Source organism: Chroicocephalus ridibundus, chromosome 23 (assembly GCF_963924245.1).
Source record: "Chroicocephalus ridibundus chromosome 23, bChrRid1.1, whole genome shotgun sequence".
In the NCBI taxonomy this organism is placed as follows: Eukaryota; Metazoa; Chordata; class Aves; order Charadriiformes; family Laridae; genus Chroicocephalus; species Chroicocephalus ridibundus.
Window position 1 is genome coordinate 6,108,690 of NC_086306.1, and position 14,291 is coordinate 6,122,980.

Sequence of the window (14,291 nt, forward strand, 5' to 3'; positions counted from 1 at the left end):
CAGCTCCCTCCCACCCGCGTCCCGTGGGGCAGGAGGAGGGAGAAAACACCGGGGGAGGCAAAACAGCCCCGCGGAGCCCCCGTCCCCGACAAAACGCCCCCCTCCCCGTCCCCACGCAAAGTCACCACGCAGCTCCGTTTGCAGCTTTTAGCTTAAAAATGTACATCCAGGCGCTCAAACGTACAAATATTTACAACTCTCTACAAATGTACAAAACCCGGATTCGAATGTAAACCAAAGGCGCCGGAGAAAGAGATTCACCGGGGCCCAAAGGCACGGGGCGGGGGGGGGGTCCCGGGCACCCCCAGCACAGCCCCCCCCACCCACGGATGCTGCCCGTTGCACACCCACGTGCAACGTCCCCCCCTCGCGCAAGGCTGGGGCACCCCACGGCTGCCCTGAGCCGTCCCACGAGGATGAGGAGAGCCCCCCCGCGTTTGAAAAAATTCCCTTTTCTGAGCCCGTTTCACACGGCGGTGGCCGGAGCAGGAGCGGGGAAGGCTGCGTGTGCCCGGGGAGGGGGCTCTGTCAGGGTGACCCTGTCCCTCCTGCGGCAGCAGGGCTGGGGGGAGAGCCGGGGGTGTCCCCCCGCTCCAAGGCTGCCTTTGTTTCTATTTGGAAAGCGCAGATAAACCCGCAGCCCCCCCCACGCCCGCAGAGGTCGCGCGCGGAGCTGGCGATAAGATAAACGGGCTCAAACGCAGCAGAAATAGGCTCCTGCCCTGGCCCCTTCCCAGGGGGGGTGGACGGGGGTGGTCCTGCAGGAGCCCCAGAGAACAGCCTGGGGCAAAGGGGGCGGGGGGGGCTGCCAGGGTTGGGGTCGGTCCCTCCATCGCTCCCTGCCCACGCGGGCAGCCCGTGTCCGTCCCCGCCAGCATCCCGCCTCGGCGAGCATCTCCCGGGGACCCCGGCCCCAGCGCCGGCCCGAGATAACCCTGAGAGGGCACGGGGGGGCTGGGGGCTCCCCTGGGACGGCGAGAGGGGTCAGGAGGGGGCCGGGGCTCGGCAGGCGGCGTTGGCCGCGGGAGGGTGCGAGTTCACGGCGGCCGGGGCCGGGGGGTGGATGGTGGTGCCGATGGTGTAGTCGGCCGGCTGCGAGGGACAGACAGACAGACGGCATGTGGTGAGCCGGGGGGGCGTTGGGAAGACCCCAGGCCACCCCCTCCCCCAAAAATACCTCCCCATCTCTTACGTGTCGTCGGAAGAGCCTCTGCAGAAGGCTGCGCTTGGGGGGCTCGGGCAGCTGCCTCCAGTCCAGGTCGGGGGAGCGCGTCCCGCTGGGTCCGAACATGTTGAGGTCCTTGAAGCACTCGGTCTCGATCATCTGGGGGGGTCGGGTCACCGGGGGTGACGGGCACGGGCAGCGCTGGCGGCACCGCGGCAGGGCAGGACCCCCCCGGAGCCCCGCGCCCCCCGTACCTCGTTCTGCCAGGGGATGGGGACGCTGCCGGTGGCGAACTTGGCGTAGAAATCGTTGTCGGTTTGGTCCAGGTTGACGCCCTTCACCGTCGAGAACTGCTCGATGTCCAGCACGTCCTTGCAATAAACCGCCCGGGGCTGCGGGAGCCCAGCAGCCGTCAGCGGGGGGAGCGGGGCTCGTCCCCCCGCCGGCGGGTGCCCACCCCTGCCCTGCCCTTACGTCCGGCACAAAGGAGGGCGTCATGATGCCAGCCTCCAGGCGCTTGAAGTTGATGGTCCTGAAGAAGGGATGGCGCTTCACCTCAGCCGCCCCGTCGGCCCCGCAGCCCAGCCGTTGCCTGGGGTCCTTGGCCAGGAGCTGGGGAGGGGGACGGGTGGTCACGGCGGGGGGATGGAGCCAGCCCCGGCCCCCCCACGGGGACCAGCCGCTCCCCAGCTCACCATCTTGCAGATGGCCTGGGCATCCTCGCTGAACTTGTCCGAGTAGGGCTCCTGGTCCTCCTGCACCCGCTTCTCCACCTCCTCCCGCTTCACCCGCTCCTTGCGGGCGCGGAAGGGCGACTGCCCCTCGATCATCTCGTACACCAGGCAGCCCAGGCCCCACCAGTCGGGGCTGAAGGCGTAGCGCTCGTTGTTGATCACCTCCGGGGCTGCGAGGCACGGCCCCAAACCCGTCAGCGGCCAGGCACGGCCACGACACGGGGACCCCCCGGCCAGCCCGGCCGGCGCAGCCCCCACGCTCACCCATGTAGCCGACGGTGCCCACGCGGCCGCGGATGGTCTCGCCCTCGGGGATCTTGATAGCCAGCCCCAGGTCGGAGATCCTGATGTGGCCTGGGGCAGGGAGGGGGTTGAGGGCATCATCCCAGGGAAAGTGCCCTGCACGGAGGGCAGCATCCCAAGGAAGGACCACCCCACATTCCCACAGGTTCTCCCCAAAACACAGCCAGAGACCCCCCCAGGAGGCACAGAGAGACCCATCCCCAAAGCCACGAGCACGGGCAGCGCCAGACCCCGCAGCTCCCTCCTCACCATCATCATCCAGCAGGATGTTCTCCGGCTTCAGGTCCCTGCAGGGACAGAGGGATGGAGGGCTCAGCACGAAGCGGTCCCATCCGGCCGCCCCGCGCCCACGCCACGCTCACCGGTAGACGATGCCCTCCTGGTGCAGGTGCTGGAGCCCGCAGCAGATCTCCGCCGCGTAGAAGATCACGCGCTCGTCCTCGAAGCCGGGGTTGCCCATGTTGTAGATGTGGAACTTGAGGTCGCCGCCGTTCATGATGGTCAGCACCAGGCAGAGCGCGTCCTTCGTCTCGTAGGCGTACGCCAGGCTCACCTGCACGCCCAGCCCGGCCATCAGCGCCGGCCCCGGCCCCCCCCCGGCTCCTCGGCCCCCCCGAAAGCACCACACGCACCACGAAGCGGCTGTTGACCTTCTCCAGGATCTGCTTCTCGTTCAGAGCCATCGCCTCCCCTTTCCGCTTCTTGATCCGCTTCTTCTCCAGCTTCTTGCAGGCGTACATCTTCCCCGTGGCCCGCACCTGGCAGGCGCACACCTTGGGGGGGGGACACACAAGGTGATGCAGGCTGAGCCCCCGGCCAGCCCCCCATCACCCCCTGTCCACCTTCCGTGGCCGTACCTCTCCAAAACCGCCCTTGCCCAGGATCCGGTACTGCCGAAACGTGTCCTTGGTGACCGACTGCCTGAAACGCACAGCCCGGGGGACGTCACCCCCCGGACCCCCCCCAAAAGACCCCCTCAGACCCCCCCCAGACCTCCCCGCTCACCTCTCCAGGTACTTCCACTGCAGGAACCGGTCGAAATACATGCTGTCCCGGTAGTCGGCGAAGGGGTCCCCGCTCAGGTACTCGTGCAGGGGGCTGCGGGGGGAGAGGGGACGGTTGGGGCCGCCCTCAGCCCCCCTGGGCGCCCGTGCCCGGGCAGCGCACTCACCGCAGGCAGCTGCTGAAGAGGTCCTTGCAGGGGCTCTTCTGCAGGTCCTGCAGGCACCGGCTGGCGTGGGGCTGGCCCACCTCGGGCAGGAAATCCGGGGACTGCGGGGGGAACAGATGGATGCACCCCCCCGTCATCCCGGCTGGGCAACGGATGTCACCAGGATGCCCAGACAGAGGGGATGCAGCTCCGCGGCCAGCAAGGGACCCCCCCACCGCCACCCCTGCTCCCGTCCCATCCTCACCCCGTCCTGCTCTGGCTGCCTGCGGGGGTAAAAAAGCCCCCCCGGGACTCACCTCCTCCTTGAGGAACCGGCGGATGATCTCCTCCCCCATCTCCTTCCGCTTCTCATCCGGGGAGAGCTCGTAGTCCGCCTGGGATGCCCGGGGGAGAGGAGGGGGCTGCAGACAGTGCACCGGGCACAGCTCTGCCCTGCGCCCCCCGCCCAGGACAGGGACCCGTCTGCACCCCCCCAGGGGCAGGTGCCTGCGCCGGGGGCTCTGGGGGTGCTGGCGGCCCTTGGGGGTCTCCCACACGGCAGGGGAGGGGACGGGGGGTGGGCGGCCAGACCCGCTGCAGCCCCCCCAGCTCTGGTTATTCGGAAGCGGGGGAAAAAACGTCCTGCAAGAGCTCCGAGAGCCGGCACGAACGGGCTGTTTTAAAGGCATGTGCTTCCCATTCGCAGCCCCCCCCCAGCTGCCGGGGCTCTGCACGCCTGGGGGGGCTCTGACTGCTCCCCCCGAGGCCCCCCCAGCCCTGGAAAGCCTCGCAGGGCACGGACCCGACCCAAACCCTTCAGCCATGGGGAACACGGATCATCTGATGGGGCTCTTGCTCCCCATCCGCCAGCATCTCCCGGCTCTGGCAGCAGGCCAGGGCGGGCGCCCCAGCGGCATTCCGAGAGCCCCCTTCCCCGGCACGACCCAGAGGGAAACCAGCAGCGCACCGGGATGGGGGGGTCTCTGCCTCCCCCCGCAGCCCCCCGGGTACCGCTCCGCAGCTGCTGCCCCAGGGCTCACGCCGCCAACCTGCCACGGCCTCGGCCAAACCCCGACCAGCCCCATCCTCCCGGGAAAACGCCTCTGCACGTCAGCGTGGCCCAGCGGAGCCGGCACGGTGGCATCCCGCGGGGTCCCTCACCACGGCGTCCAGGAAGCGGATGCAGCGCAGGAGCTCCGGCCGCGTCTCGCAGAACTGCCGGAAGAGCAGCCGGCCGATGGGCTGCTTCTGGCACAGGCTGCCGTAGTCCCGCTCTGCAAGGGATGGCGGGACGTGCCACGCACCGCGCCGAGTGCGTGCTGCCATCCCGCGCCCACCACGCCGGGACCCGCCAGCCGGTCCGGCCGGTCCCCGGTGCCCTCCCCAGCTCACCCAGGCTCTTCCGCAGCTCATCGCACTGGCTGATGTGTGGGAACCGAAGGATCTCCCTCCACTTCTTGCTCCTGCCTTTCCGCTTGCCGCCACCTCCTGCAGCCGGGGGAGAGGGAGAAGAAGGGGTCAGGCTGGCAGGACAGGCGTCATTTCCCTGTCCTGGGGGGGGTGACGGGGGGAACGGGGCGGCAGAGCCCCTGCCCAGTCCCGCAGAGCCGACCGGTTCGGGGTTCCCCCCCATCCCACCACTGCTGGTCCCCAAAACCCATCACTCACACACGTCCGCACCGGGGCTTTGGGCAACTCTGAAGCCACGTGGGAAAAGGCGCTGCCAGCCCTGCAGAGGGCTCCGACCCCCGAGGGGACCCTCGCCCCCAACAGCCAAGGGGATCCCCACCCCCAGCCCCGCGCCGGGGCAGGAATAGGATCCCCCTCGGCATCAGTTGGCGCCGGGGGAGGCCGAGCCTGGTGGGTGCTGGCTTCCTCCCCAAACGATGCCCAAGCCCCACATCACTCCCTCCCGTAAACATCTGGTTTCCTTGTCTCCCCTCCGAGCCCCTCGTCCTGCCCGCAGGGCTGCAGCAGCCCGGCCTCTGCCTCCTCGGGGACGGGGACGAGGAGGGGGCAGAGGGATGGCCCCGCAGCAGCGGCCGCTCCTCGCGGGCGGATGCTTGGCGCGTGAAGTCATCCCTGCAGGGACCTGACATCAGCGCGGCTCCGAGCTGGTGGCCGGCCAGCACCGCCCGCCGCCGGCCCCGGTGACGCCGAGGCGAGCCCGCGGGACGCCGCGGTGCTGGGCTCCGGCGGGGCCGGCGTTTCGGCCGGGCAGAGCTTCCTGCCGTCATCGCCTCGCTTCCTCCAGCAGGAATAGCCCCGCGCCAGCCAGCGGAGCAGCCTCGGCGGCGGCGCGGCACAGCACGGGTCCCCGGGCACCCCGCTCACCCCGACACCGCGGCACAGCGTCCTGAGCACTCGGCGCCCGAGGAAGAGGAGCAGCCGCTCCCCTCGCCCCGCGGTGCCCAGGCTGGAGCCCCCCGGGTGGCTGGCAGAGGGGAGATTCCCAGGCTCCCGCCCCAGGAGCCATCCCAGGCAGCCCCGGCCTCGCAGGGGTGCTCCGAGGCTGCGGCTTTGTGTCCGGGCTCAGCGAGATGCTGCCCACGCCATTCCCTCCCTGCCTCTTCCACAGACTGCAGGTGCCAGCCCCCAGCATCCCGCGGCACTTGACGCTTTACGGCGCTCCTTCCAAATTCCAACTTGTTTGCTGCGACAATAAAGATAAATTAACGCTCATCACCCGCGCCCCAACGCATCTCCCCCGGGGACACGCTCCCGGCTGGGCTCTGCCGGAGCTCGCTGCGGGCTGGGACGGTGCCGCTGGGGAAGGGCTGGGGAGCAGGGAAGGAGAGGAGCTGAGCGCACAGGGAGGCTCAAGTCAGGCGTGTTTTGCCTCCTTCCCCGGCCCACTCCCCTGCGGCGTGGCAAGTGCGGCACGGCCAGGGCGAGCGGGTCACAGCATCATGTCCCAAGTCCACGTCCCGTCCCCAGCGCATCCCCCGGCGAAACTGCACCAAAACCGACCCGCGGCAGAGCCAGGCAGCTCCCGCCGAGCCCCAGGGCAAAGGGGGAGCAGGGCTCGGAGCGGGACCCGCTCCTCCACCTGCAGCGAGCTCGGGCAAAGCAAAACCCGTCTCGTCCCTCCCCGGCACCCCCAGCCACCACCACCCCAGCCGGTCGCCGCAGCGAGGGAAGCCGAGACGTGGGTCCCAGCAGGACACGGAGCTAGAGCCTGCGCGAGACCCAAAGACCTCCAAGTAAAGCGGGGGGAAAAATACACACCATCCTTGTGCGGAGCTGGCTCGGCCTCCCTGGGCAGGCGAGAGCCCCGGCAAGTGCTCCGTCTGCTCCGGCCACACACGGCTGCTCCCGGGGGTTTCGGCTCCCCCCTCTCATCCCAGAGCATCAGGCTGCACCCCGCGGCCCTGGGCCCGGGAAGTGGGGTCCCCCCCGTGCCACAGCAGCCCAGGCGGCTTTCCACTGCTTTTTCCACGCCGGCCAGAACAGGAGACATCGCTGCCGTCTCCACCGCCGGCACGCGCGCAGGCAGGGCACCCACGGGATGGGCGAGTGCCGGCAGCGAGCCCCAGCCCCAGCGGGCTGCAGGGCAGGACCACCCGGCCCGCGTCCCCCACCGACGCCTGCAGCCCCCTGCGGAAGCGGCTCTGCCCTCGGCTCGGTTTCCCAGGGCGGAGCAGGATCCCAGCGGAGCCGCACAAAGGGCTGGCAGCCCTTCCTGGCCCAGCATGGGGCTGCAGGGGGTCCTGGGCACAGCCACCCCCCTGCCAGCGCAGACCCCTTGGTGCTGGGCAGCAGAGCAGTGACAGGGACACGCCGGTGGCATCCATCCCCTCTCCCGCAGCGTCCTCTGCAGGGTCAGGGCATCGGGAATGGGGACACGCAGGGAGCAGCCGTGGCGGGGCATCTCACCAGGGAAGATAAAATGAGGAATTGGTGCTGGCCTCGGCCCTGCTTCCCCCGGTTGAACCGTGCTGGGAACCCCCGTGAGGCCACCGACGCTGCCGAGCCGACCGCGGCAACCAGAAAAGCTGCGGAAAGCAAAATAAAGCCGTTCCTCGGCGGAAAGGAGCCCACGTACCAAACGGCACGGCGCACGCGGGGCGACGTGTTACACCAACACAAGCTGCCGGCAGCGAGAGCCCCGCGGCAGGTGGGAGCGTGTCCCCCCCGGGTCCCCCACCGCCAGTCGGCGCGTGGTGCGATGGCACTGATGCCTGGCGAGGCGCGGACCCGGCTGCCCCCGTCCCGGTGAGCCATAAAGCCTTACTCACCCCCTCTTATCTCCCCCGTGCCGGGTTTTTATCCCGGGCACTTCCGCGGGCGGAGAAGCCCTTTTGGCTCCCGGAGGTTCGGGAGCCCTCGGGGACACCTGCTCTCCCTCGAAAGCTCCAGCGGCCCCAGCGGGGAGCTGGGCACAAAGCCCAGGGAGTCCAGCCAGCCGAGCCCCCCTCGTGGGGCCGGGCGGGGGGACCAGCCCCCCCAGACCACCTTTTTGGGGGGCAAAGCCCCCGGATGCGCAGCAGGAAGGGCCACGAGCCCACAGCTGGGCAAGCCCCTTTGGAGGGGCGCAGGGGGCGGCAGCAGCCCGGGGAGGAATGATGTGACCCCCCCAGCGCACCCCGAGGACGGAGGAATTTGGCCAAATGCAGTAACAGGCGGCGGCGACGGCTGCTATGGGGTGCAGGGGCCAGACCCCACCAAGCCCCCCAGCAGGAGGCCGACCCGCGACCCCCAAGCGTGGGGACCCCCCAGCCATGGCCGGTGGGGGCTCAGCTTTCCGCCAGGACGGCTCCGGTCCTCCCCATGCCGCCGGGGAGGGAAGCTGGACCCAGCCCTCGTCCCGCTCCGCTTCCCGGCTTCCGGCGCCTCTCGCAGCCGTCGCACACCGACATTAACCCGTTTGGTGCCCGTGGCGGCGGAGCCCCCCTCGCCCTCCAGGCCAAAAGCCCCGGCTCCGGCTCCAAGGAGGCTCGGCTCACATGGGCGGCCGTCGTGCATCCCGTGGCACAGGAGCAGGGGCCAGCCCCCAGCAGGGAGCATCGGTGCCAACAGTTCGGCTGCCCCAAGTCCCCGACGCCGAACCTCTCCCTCCCTGGCGAGGGCACTGGCACCTCTCCGGCCCCATGTATGAGCCGGCCCCATGGCGTCTCCAGTGCTGCTGGAATCCAGCACGACGGGGGTAAGGAAACCTTTGGAAGACAGGGATGTGCAAAAAAAATAATAATATGGGGTGACCTTCAAGCCGCCCCGTCCCCCGCCTCACCCGTGGGGCTGCGCCGGTGGCTCTTGGGGCCGTTTGCTTTTCGGTCACAAAGGTTCAGCGACGAGGGCGCCGGTTTTCCAAAGGAAACCAAAAGCAAACAAAAGGCGCCCGCGCTCCCCCGGGATCCCGTGCCAAGCCCCGGTTCTGGAGGGGCGCGGGCGCCCGCAGCCTCTCGCCCCCCAGGCCTCACCCCAGCAGCTGGCGGGGGGCTCCAAGCGGGGCGGTGGCACCGGCAGCACCCCGTCTCCGCCGCCGCACCGGCAGGGCCATGTTTTTCCTGGCAGCGCCCGTTTCGCCCAGGCCTGCGCCCGGCCGTCCTGGCACCAGCGAAGTTTTGCTCGCGCGAGCCCCGTCCACGCCAGACACGTCCTGCTGGCACGGACGGACGGACGGACGGACGGACGGAGGGGCTCTCGGCCGACCCACGTCCCGAGCCCGGGGCGCCCCGGCACACGCAGGGCTTGGGGACACGGCACCCAAACTGCGTTTTAAATTCCGTGCCCCACGTCCCCGGCTCCGCGGGGCGGGTGGGACGGACGCGTCCCCCGGCGCGGGGTGCAGTGGCGGGGCAGCCGTCCCCTCCCGGGGGGCTCGGTGATGCCAAGCGGGGTGAGCCCACCCGGCCCGGGACGGCGCGGGGCGGGGGGTGCCCGTTGGGAGGGGGATGCGGGGGGGGCGGGGGGAAGGCGGGATGCGGCGTGGGAACGGGGAGCGGGACGGGACACCGGGACGCGGGTGGGGGGACGCGGTACCTTCGCGGGCCTTGAGCAGGACGGTGTTGGCCACGATGTTCTCCAGCTCCATGGCGCGGGGGGGCGGCGGGCGGCGGAGCAGCCCCCCCGCCCGCACACCATGCCCGGCGCGGGGCGGTCCGGCCGCCTCCCGCCGCAACCGGCCGCCTCCGGGGGGGCGGGGGGGGAAGGAGGGGAGGGGGGGGTGCGTCACCGCCGTGACGTCACGGGCCGCCCCCTGGCGTCACGGGCTTATGTAAGGGGCAGCGCCGCGCCCCGCCGCACGGGAGCGCACGCCCCGCTGCGGGGGTGTCCCGCCTGCCTTCCCCCCCCCCGCCAGGTTTGGGGGTCGGGCGGCACCAGCTCCTTGCAGCCCCCCGGGAGGGGGGCACCGACCCCTGGACCCCCGGCAGCTGAACAGCCTTCATCATCCTCCTCCTCCTCCCCCGGGAAACGGGAGCCCGGAGCCCCAGGGACGGCAGCCCCCTCCCGCCGTCCCAATCCCCCCCCCCGCAAAGCCCCAGGGGCGGCAGAACAACGAAACCGAACCATCCGCCTCCTCCCGGCGGAGATTCCCCGGCTGCGGCAGCCACCGGCTCCTGAAGCCTTTGGGGGGTTTTCTCCTCATTAAAGCAAGAAACTGCAGTTCCTTGTTTACGCCTTTTTTTACCACCAAATTCCCAGGGCCCCACTCCGGCCCACGCCAGCAAACGCAACAGGGAAGACGCGTTTTTCTCCGCAAAAGTGAGAAGGGGCGCAGGGAAGCGCTGGGGGGGGGAGGAGGGGGGCAGCCCCCGCTGGTGGCTTCCCAGGAGGGCGGCCGTTCGCACCGAGCGCGGAGCAGGGCTCATCCTTGCGGGGACATGAGCCACTTTGGAAGAGGAAACCCACTCGTGGGGACCCCCCCCGAGTCCCCCCCTTCCCCAAGAGGGAGCGTTTCGCTTTGCGGGGAAAGGAGCCGGGAGGTTTCGCAGGGAGCCCGCGCCGCTCGCCGCCCACGTTCGCCCCCTCCTCGCCCCACACAGGAGCTCCCACAGCCCAGCAGCCGCCCAAAGCCAACCCAACGCCAACCACTACCTCCACCGTCACCTAACGCCCCCCACAGCACGGGGACGAGCTCGACACAAAGGACTCTCCTACCTGCCGCGGCCACGCCGGCTCCTCCAAAGCACGGAGGCAAGGAGCCGCTGCCCCCCAGGCCAGCCCAGCCCAGCTGCAGCACATCTTCATCAGCAGGTAATTAGTGGGCTCAGCTGCGGGGGAGCAGCCGCAGCCCAGCTGGAGAGAGCCACGGCCCTCGTTGGGGTGCGGGGGGTCCCCAGGCCCTGCTCCCCATCCCAGGGAGGGATCTCGCCACATCCTTAAGCTTTTCCATGATGCCAGCCCACCCCGCGGCAGGACCGAGGGTCCCGTTTCCCCCCTGCGCAGCACCCGGCAGGGACAAGAGTTGGCAGGAGCGTGGTCGTCCCAAGAGAGGGGGAAACCCTCAGCTCCCGAACACAGGCAAATCCATCGCTGTTGAGATCAAGGATTTATTTACACGTCAAGGAAAACTCTCACCCAGAGTCACAGGAGGAGGAAAAAGCAAACCAACCCACAGGACGGAGCGATTTGCCTCCTGAACACAAACGCTCGCGCTCCCCAGCGCGCTTGGCCGCCTCTGGGGCGGCCGATCGCCTTCTCTCCTTCTCCGCAAGGAGAAACTAAAGGCATGATTATTATTTTTTTTTTTTTTTTAACAGTTATCTGCGCCACAGAAAACACAATCTGAAAATAAAAAACTGCCTTTCCAAAGAGACCTGCCCAGGCGCGGGCGGCTCACGGAGCACCCCTCGCTCTGCCGCGGAGGAGAGGGCCGAGGGGCGGCACGTCTAGTACTCGTCCAGGGTGTCCGCGCGCGGGACCGAGAGGCCCCGCTCCTTCAGCGCCTGCACTTTCAGCTTCTCCGACTCCTGCTTGGCCTGCTGCTCCAGACGCTGCTCCTCCAGGATCTCCTCGATGGAGACCTGCTGCAGAGGCGTGTCACTCTCCTTCTCCAGGTCCTGCAAGAGAAACAGCCCCCTCAGCGCCGCGAGGTGGCCGCCGGGACCCGCGGCTCTGCTTTTGGGGTGTTCCGGGCTCTGCCCCCCGTGGGCCGACATCGCCTCCGCTGAGCAGCGGCCAGTCTGGAGGGGCTAAAAGCCAGCAGAGATGGGAAAGGCCCGGGGCAGATCTGCACTCCCGTTTCCATTGGGATAGTAACACACATCCCTCGTGTGCTTGGGCTTCCGTCACCTCCGAGCGCTTCCCACAGGCACCCCTGGCCTCACGCTCCCGGGGAGAGCGGCATCGCTGCGCCACGGACGATGTGCTCCATCGCTCTTGCCAATGTCACCGGAGCGGGACAGTTCCCGATGCGGGGACCAGCCATAGCAAGGGCTGCCCCCCCCCCACTCTGGGCTCTCTGCTGGAAGGCAGCGCGGGGGCTTGGTCCTGTGAATGCTCCGGTTCCCCCCGGGTCAGTGCCCATGGGAGGGGGCTCCCGGGGCGCAGCCGGGCTGAGCTCAGCCCGAAGGGCCGAAGTGAAACAGTGCTCGACTCCTCCCGAGCCCATCCCGGATGGTGTCCCCTGCTGCCGAGCCAGCAGGGAGGTGACAGCCCCACAGCCAGCCACTAATGACACCCTCCCGCAATGCCACACACAGGCCGGGGCTTCCCCGTGTCATCCCAGAGGAGCTGCAGCCGCGGGACGGCACCTCTGCCCCCGCCCTCGGATACACGGCGGCATTTCGTGATGGTTCAGCCTGGACCGGCCCCAGGAGGGGGCTCAAACTCCAGCCCCGCAACGAGACAGTGACTGCGTTTCACAGCAGACAGACGGACACCCAGCTCCGGTGTCCACCTCGGCAGCGCTGCTTGGAGTCACGTCACCACAAACACCACCAGCTCAGTCCCGGCGCGGCAGCAGGCAGGGAGCAGGCAGGGAGCAGGCAGAGGGAGCCGCTTACTTACTATTTCCCCCAGCAGCACAACGTTCTCGCCTCTCACAACAAAGATGCCTCGAGGGATGTCCCCATACTTCTTGCCCACGTGGATGCGCTCCACAGTCTGGTGCAACACCAAGTTTGCTGCAGCGATCAAGAGAGAGAGGAAAATAATCCACATTTCGCTGTGTTTTCCAACCATAAAATGCGTCTCATCCCCTCAGCCGGGCAGAAAACCCAGAGCAGCGACGGCACCAGCACTCTCACGCCTCTGAGCCGGATCACTGAAGGCACCGACCGTCTCCCCGGCTGAAATGCGACGGATGCAGCACCTCGGGAGCAGCAGGACCAGCGCCTGCGCTGCGAGGCAGCCTCTGCCCCCCGGCAGCAAGCAGGGCAGCGAGCCCAGACCACCGGGGCCCGAGCCCACCCAAGCACCACGTGCCGATGGCAGCAGAGAAGACAACGTCATTGTTGGTGCTGCGGGTTCCGGGCAAGGACCAAGGCACTTGATCACGAGCACAAACATCACCCGCACGTGTCCTGGGCTATTTGTGCCCAAAAAGAGACAGCCGAGCATCAATCCTGGACGCAGTCAGGAGCGGGGGAAGCACCCAGTTCTGGGAGAAGTCTCCGTGAAGCACCAAGTCTGGCAGGACACGCAGGCGGGTGTTTAATCCACAACACAAACATGCTCTAAAAATACAATCTGCAATCACCTCCCTCTGCGCACAACTAAACTGCTTTCTTTTAAAACTCATGGTTTTAGCCAAGGAAAGGTGCTCAGGACCAGCAGGCAATGGGCTCGTTACGCAGGCTGAGAGGGGACCACGGAACGGGGAGCTCTCGGCAAACCCAAACTCCCTCTTTACTGCTACGCCACTGTTTGGGACGGGAGCTGCTCCCGTAAGCACGGCCATGACGGATGCTGGAGCATCGCCCTGCTCACGCCAATGGGCTCGGTGGGGGTCTCCTCCTCCTCCTCCTCCCCGCCAGCCCCTGCACATGGCTGCCACTGGAGCGCGCCCACAGCCCAGCCGGAGCCCCCAGTAACCCCCCGTGCCGACATACCGAACTGGTCGATGCTGCGCAGGTACCCGATGAGCGTCCGGCCGTCCCGCAGCAGGACCAGGTGCTTCTCTGCGGAAGAGGGAGAGTGAGGGGGTCAGCCATGGTCACGGGTGGGCATCGACACCCCCCACCCCACAACACACACTGGGGGGGTCCAGTGATGTGCGGGTAACTGCCCCAGCAGCGCGAAGGGGAGCGAGGACGCCTCCTGGAGCAGCCCCACGCGGGACCAGTGTCCACGGGAGGGGCAGCACCCACGAGGAAAGGGGGGGTCCGGCTGCCCCATGGGGGGGCAGCACCCACGAAAACTGGAGGTCCGTCACCCCCTCACGGGGGGCAGCATCGATGGAGAACGGGGGGGTCTGACCCTCCACGGCGGGGGCAGCAGCGACGGGGAAAGAGAGGGTCCGACCAACCGTGGGGAGCAGCACCCACGGAGAAGGGGGGGTCCGACCGGCCGCGGGAGGGGGCAGCACCCACGAAAGCTGGCGGTCCGCGCCCCCCACGGGGGGCAGCATCGGCGGAGAGTGGTGGGTCCGACCCCGCAGCGAGGGAGCAGAGCCCATGGGGACGGGGGGGGCCGACTCCCCACGGCGGGGGCAGCACCAACGGGGAAAGAGAGGGTCCAACCACCCCACGGGGAGCAGCACCCACGGAGAACGGGGGTTCCGACCCCCCACGGGCAACGGTGCCCCGGGGAAGGGGGCTCCGCCGCCGCGGCGCACTCACTGTCGATATCCTGGATGAGGCTGGCCGTGCCGGGCATGTAGTTCATGGTGCCGCCGCGCCGCCCCCAGCGGAAGCGCCGCCATGCGCCGGTGCCGCCGCCGCCGCCGCCGCCCCGGAACCGCCCCGCCGCCGGGCGGGGCCCACCGCGGCGCTTGCCCTTTTAAGCCGCGCCGGCTGTGCCCGCGGGGCGGCCGTTGATTGGTCATCGCCGGCGG

The 14,291-nt window shown here is 69.0% G+C and overlaps 2 protein-coding genes across 3 annotated transcripts; both read right to left on the reverse strand.

Moving 5' to 3' along the window:
- Window positions 1-3: 3 nt before the first annotated feature.
- On the reverse strand, window positions 4-9,479 carry LOC134526530 (G protein-coupled receptor kinase 5-like). 2 transcript variants are annotated; one of them, XM_063358474.1, is made up of 16 exons: window positions 9,335-9,479; window positions 4,745-4,840; window positions 4,514-4,626; window positions 3,670-3,747; window positions 3,374-3,474; window positions 3,208-3,300; window positions 3,060-3,123; window positions 2,835-2,975; window positions 2,565-2,755; window positions 2,452-2,489; window positions 2,164-2,253; window positions 1,861-2,069; window positions 1,640-1,777; window positions 1,420-1,557; window positions 1,193-1,324; window positions 4-1,092 (listed from the first exon to the last, which is right to left on the reverse strand). In XM_063358474.1, exons 1-16 carry the CDS (start codon window positions 9,384-9,386, stop codon window positions 985-987), a joined length of 1,782 nt encoding a protein of 593 aa, XP_063214544.1. In that variant the 5' UTR covers window positions 9,387-9,479; the 3' UTR covers window positions 4-984. The 2 variants fall into 2 exon arrangements, with proteins under 2 accessions (XP_063214544.1, XP_063214546.1); XM_063358476.1 differs by lacking the exons at window positions 4,745-4,840; window positions 9,335-9,479 and having other exon boundaries at window positions 4,402-4,528.
- Window positions 9,480-10,828: 1,349 nt separating this feature from the next.
- Window positions 10,829-14,215, reverse strand: LSM1 (LSM1 homolog, mRNA degradation associated). The gene is made up of 4 exons (XM_063358877.1): window positions 14,077-14,215; window positions 13,348-13,416; window positions 12,305-12,420; window positions 10,829-11,355 (listed from the first exon to the last, which is right to left on the reverse strand). The coding sequence occupies exons 1-4, from the start codon at window positions 14,120-14,122 to the stop codon at window positions 11,185-11,187; spliced, it is 402 nt and encodes a 133-aa protein (XP_063214947.1). The 5' UTR covers window positions 14,123-14,215; the 3' UTR covers window positions 10,829-11,184.
- Between the last annotated feature and the right edge of the window lie 76 nt (window positions 14,216-14,291).

What these genes read in the sequence shown, in the direction of transcription:
- LOC134526530 (XM_063358474.1), bottom strand. Translation starts at nt 9,386, where the DNA reads ATGGAGCTGGAGAACATCGTGGCCAACACCGTCCTGCTCAAGGCCCGC. An exon ending in TCCGCTTCCTGGACGCCGTG is followed by an intron (nt 3,748 to 4,513) that starts GTGAGGGACCCC and finishes CGGGCATCCCAG; the next exon opens with GCGGACTACGAGCTCTCCCC. An exon ending in CTCTTCAGCAGCTGCCTGCG is followed by an intron (nt 3,301 to 3,373) that starts GTGAGTGCGCTG and finishes CTCCCCCCGCAG; the next exon opens with CCCCCTGCACGAGTACCTGA.
- LSM1 (XM_063358877.1), bottom strand. Translation starts at nt 14,122, where the DNA reads ATGAACTACATGCCCGGCACGGCCAGCCTCATCCAGGATATCGACA. An exon ending in GCGCAGCATCGACCAGTTCG is followed by an intron (nt 12,421 to 13,347) that starts GTATGTCGGCAC and finishes TGATCGCTGCAG; the next exon opens with CAAACTTGGTGTTGCACCAG. An exon ending in TTGTGCTGCTGGGGGAAATA is followed by an intron (nt 11,356 to 12,304) that starts GTAAGTAAGCGG and finishes TTTCTCTTGCAG; the next exon opens with GACCTGGAGAAGGAGAGTGA.